This window comes from Mytilus edulis, chromosome 8 (genome assembly GCF_963676685.1).
Source record: "Mytilus edulis chromosome 8, xbMytEdul2.2, whole genome shotgun sequence".
Lineage (NCBI taxonomy): Eukaryota > Metazoa > Mollusca > Bivalvia > Mytilida > Mytilidae > Mytilus > Mytilus edulis.
In genome coordinates this window covers 53,280,292-53,283,630 of record NC_092351.1, presented here as the reverse complement: position 1 = coordinate 53,283,630, position 3,339 = coordinate 53,280,292, and the positions used below count along the sequence as shown (strand labels likewise).

General features: G+C 32.4%; 1 protein-coding gene across 1 annotated transcript; it reads right to left on the bottom strand.

The window, feature by feature from the left end:
- Positions 1 to 1,149: 1,149 nt before the first annotated feature.
- On the bottom strand, positions 1,150 to 3,072 carry LOC139484192 (cyclic GMP-AMP synthase-like receptor). The gene is made up of 2 exons (XM_071267924.1): positions 2,148 to 3,072; positions 1,150 to 1,295 (listed from the first exon to the last, which is right to left on the bottom strand). Exons 1-2 carry the CDS (start codon positions 3,070 to 3,072, stop codon positions 1,150 to 1,152), a joined length of 1,071 nt encoding a protein of 356 aa, XP_071124025.1.
- Between the last annotated feature and the right edge of the window lie 267 nt (positions 3,073 to 3,339).

The following is a 3,339-nucleotide window of genomic DNA, read 5'->3' as shown; positions in this document are numbered from 1 at the left end:
TTGTTTAAGTGTGAATTTTTTGTCATGGATTGATAAATTTTGTTTGGCGATGCTTACAAACGGAGTTTGCTAGCATTTGGCTGAATTTATCACAGTTGGCGTCTGGTAGCCCAGTTGCCATTTGGAGAAAACATATGATGGTTGCCCTTCAATGTTTTTATCTTGGACATTAATGAGAAATTGTCGATGAATGCAAATTCGTTGGCCGGTTGATACATAGTTGAACTGTCCTAATAAATCCATGACAAAAAATTGCCAAAATTCAAACTTACTATTTGTTGTTTTTTTATTATGATCATATACTAGTTTGTCTTACAATTTGTTCACATTTGTATAACGAAGGTAATCTGGAGTCGTTGGAAATATTACGAGGGATTTCAATGAATTTGGGTTATCTTTTATTTGGTATATCGTATTCCTAAATTGACTTCTGTTGGTTTCTTTCGAATATTTAATAATGCGTCACCAGCATATAAAACAATGCCAAAGTAACCCGTTCCTCCCCTTCAAAATACACACAAGAAACAAAAAAAGAAGATTTGGTAGACATCCGGAGCCGGTGATTGTAAAATCTCACCAAAGAAACTCCTATTTCGTAGAGAGTACAAATACGATTTATATTTTCCGGTATATATGCATTGTACGTTTGTGATAAATATATTGAACATTTAAACTACATTCGAATAATTTATGAAAGTTAAAAAAAGCATTGAGATTGAACTTGTACAACTATGGCAGATGTTTAACAAATTATTATCACAAAAAAAAGTTTCCAGACTTTCCAATCTGCGTCGATTACAACGATCAAAAGTCTTCAAATAGATGCAAGGCGCTATCACTTAGTACGTTAGAAAAAAACGAAAACAATCAATATGGCACATCATTTTAATAGAATTACATTTATCTTTTCTTACAAATAACGAACAGCAATTCTAGACCATAGTTGATTCTTATATAGAAAAAAAGCGTCACTTCTATTGTTCGTATGCAGATTTAAATTATAGTAAACTAAATGTAGTGCAAAAACCTTTCTTAGAGAGAAATACAATTACTAATAATTTATTAAATGCAGTTTCATAAATTGGGCTCATCTGTAAGGATAGGACAAATACAGAAGCATCCTAATATTTGAATACACAGATTACACAATTAACTCATTAACATAAGTCTCTTAACAGCAAGATTTTTTGATGAATCCGGGAATATTTCAACAGATTGTTTGAACACTTGGCGTGCGGATTCAGTATCGCCTAATATCTGTAAAGTGATACCAAGAAGATTGAAGACTGGAACGACTATTGAAACATTAGAAAATATATGTTGATTTCCTAAAACAAATTGTAAAATTTGGAGGATATCCTGACATTGTCTGACGTTATTGAGATGATAATTACAAAGAAAAGAAAGGAAACAAGCATACGCTGTAGATGGAATCACAAGCGGTTGACCATCTACTTCGATTTTTAGTTCATCTGGTATTAATACAGAGTTCTGTTCAAACGTCATATCATCAATAAGAATAAATTTCCACAAACGAACAATACTCTTCATCTGGAGTGATTTTAGTTCTAACAATTGGTGATGAATGCTTTCCATTTTCGTGTTAACGCAGAGTTTTTCAGAGGTGCATTTCGATAAAGAATATTTGATGATGTGTAAAGCTTTATAGTATTGTTTTGTTTTATAAAAAAATGAAGCTAACATCAGCCATCCAGATACAGTGTCATGATAGACATTCTGTAACAGTGTGCAAATACAGGATTTGTTCTGTCGGTATTGGTTTTTATTATTACTGTTTGCAGGTTTAAGTGGGATGCACTGGGCATGCACTGCACACATCACTGACATGTAATATACATATAAGTAATTGATTGAAGATTTGTTACATCCAACTGTCTTTTGTATTCCTATATTAAATGAAGAACTAAGCAATACGTTATTGCTGTTTAAACCTGTACGGAAACAAGAATTAGCGTGCCTCAATAAATTGGAATTATTTGCTTTTTTAACGTCATATATATACCATCGTTGCTGTTCCAGATTAAAATGCCGCATTGATGACGAAAAATTAAATAGTTGATCAGAAAATAAAATGCATCGCCAACCGTAAGTATGCAAGGTATATAGTTTCTCTAACAGTATTTTACGTGCACGGCCCTCAATTTTATTTGCAAACATATTGTTTTCTGGAATGAAGTAATGCAAACAAATTGAATATTCAACACAATAAATAAGTCTGTTAAAACATTGCATAAAACAAGGTATAAGATTGTCAGGTTTCCATGCAGATTGTGACAGTTCTTCAGAGACCCAGAAAAGAATTGTTTTAAGGAAATAAGAGCAGAGCAATTCTTTACATTCGGAGAAAGTTGTTATTACATCTTTCAAAAGAATTTTTATAAGAGCATAGCAACATAGTTGGGTGTGTGTAAAGGTATTTACTAAAAGTTTTTCACCAATTGAAAATGATATTCTCCATTCTAAATCCTCTTTTGGCGAGCCTTTAACCCCAATTGGTACAAAAAGGACTCCGTGTTTGATGATATTTTGTTTGACATTATTGCTCGGCCATGAGTTGGTTGATCTCGTTATCCATTGTATTGCAGATGGTACCAACGTTTTACAATGAAAGCATTCGACAAAGTCATATAATCCATTTTTGTCAAATATACATGGTCCATGACTTGTATATTCCTTATTTCTGGTCAGACATCCTTGTTTCCATAATGCGCTTGATAGATAATGCTTATCAATTAATTGATAAAAGGTGTACGAAAAATTCCGTCTACTATTATTTTCTAGTTTCAACTGAGTAAATCCAGGTTTCACATCGTCTGTATCCATTAGCAGATATGGTAAATTTGGAAAAAAATGGGGCTTCACATTATAAACCTCTATTTTTCGATTGACACTCATAACATCTAAATCACTGCCTCGCATTCCAAGTCCTTCTCCATAACTTCCACTCGTTATGCTTATATATTCATCGTTACTACACAAATGATCCCTGACAGCATTCATCAATCTTACTTGTTTAACATAATCTTCTGTCCCTACTATATGTTGACACATGTACCTATATAGTTTCTTTGATAAATTATGTGTAACGTGGTCTGTAATCAGAAATAAGTCATGATCATCAACAAAAAATCTTTAAAACTGCATAAAAATTAGTGCAAACTATACAAATGCCTTATGTACATTTTTTACTTAATTATTCTACTTGAAGTTAAAAATCGAATCGGCGTGTAATGTGCGGTATGTTTACTATTTAAATTAGAATTTGGATCGCTAGTCTTGGAAACAGTGGATATTTCGTGACAAAAAGGTACACTAATA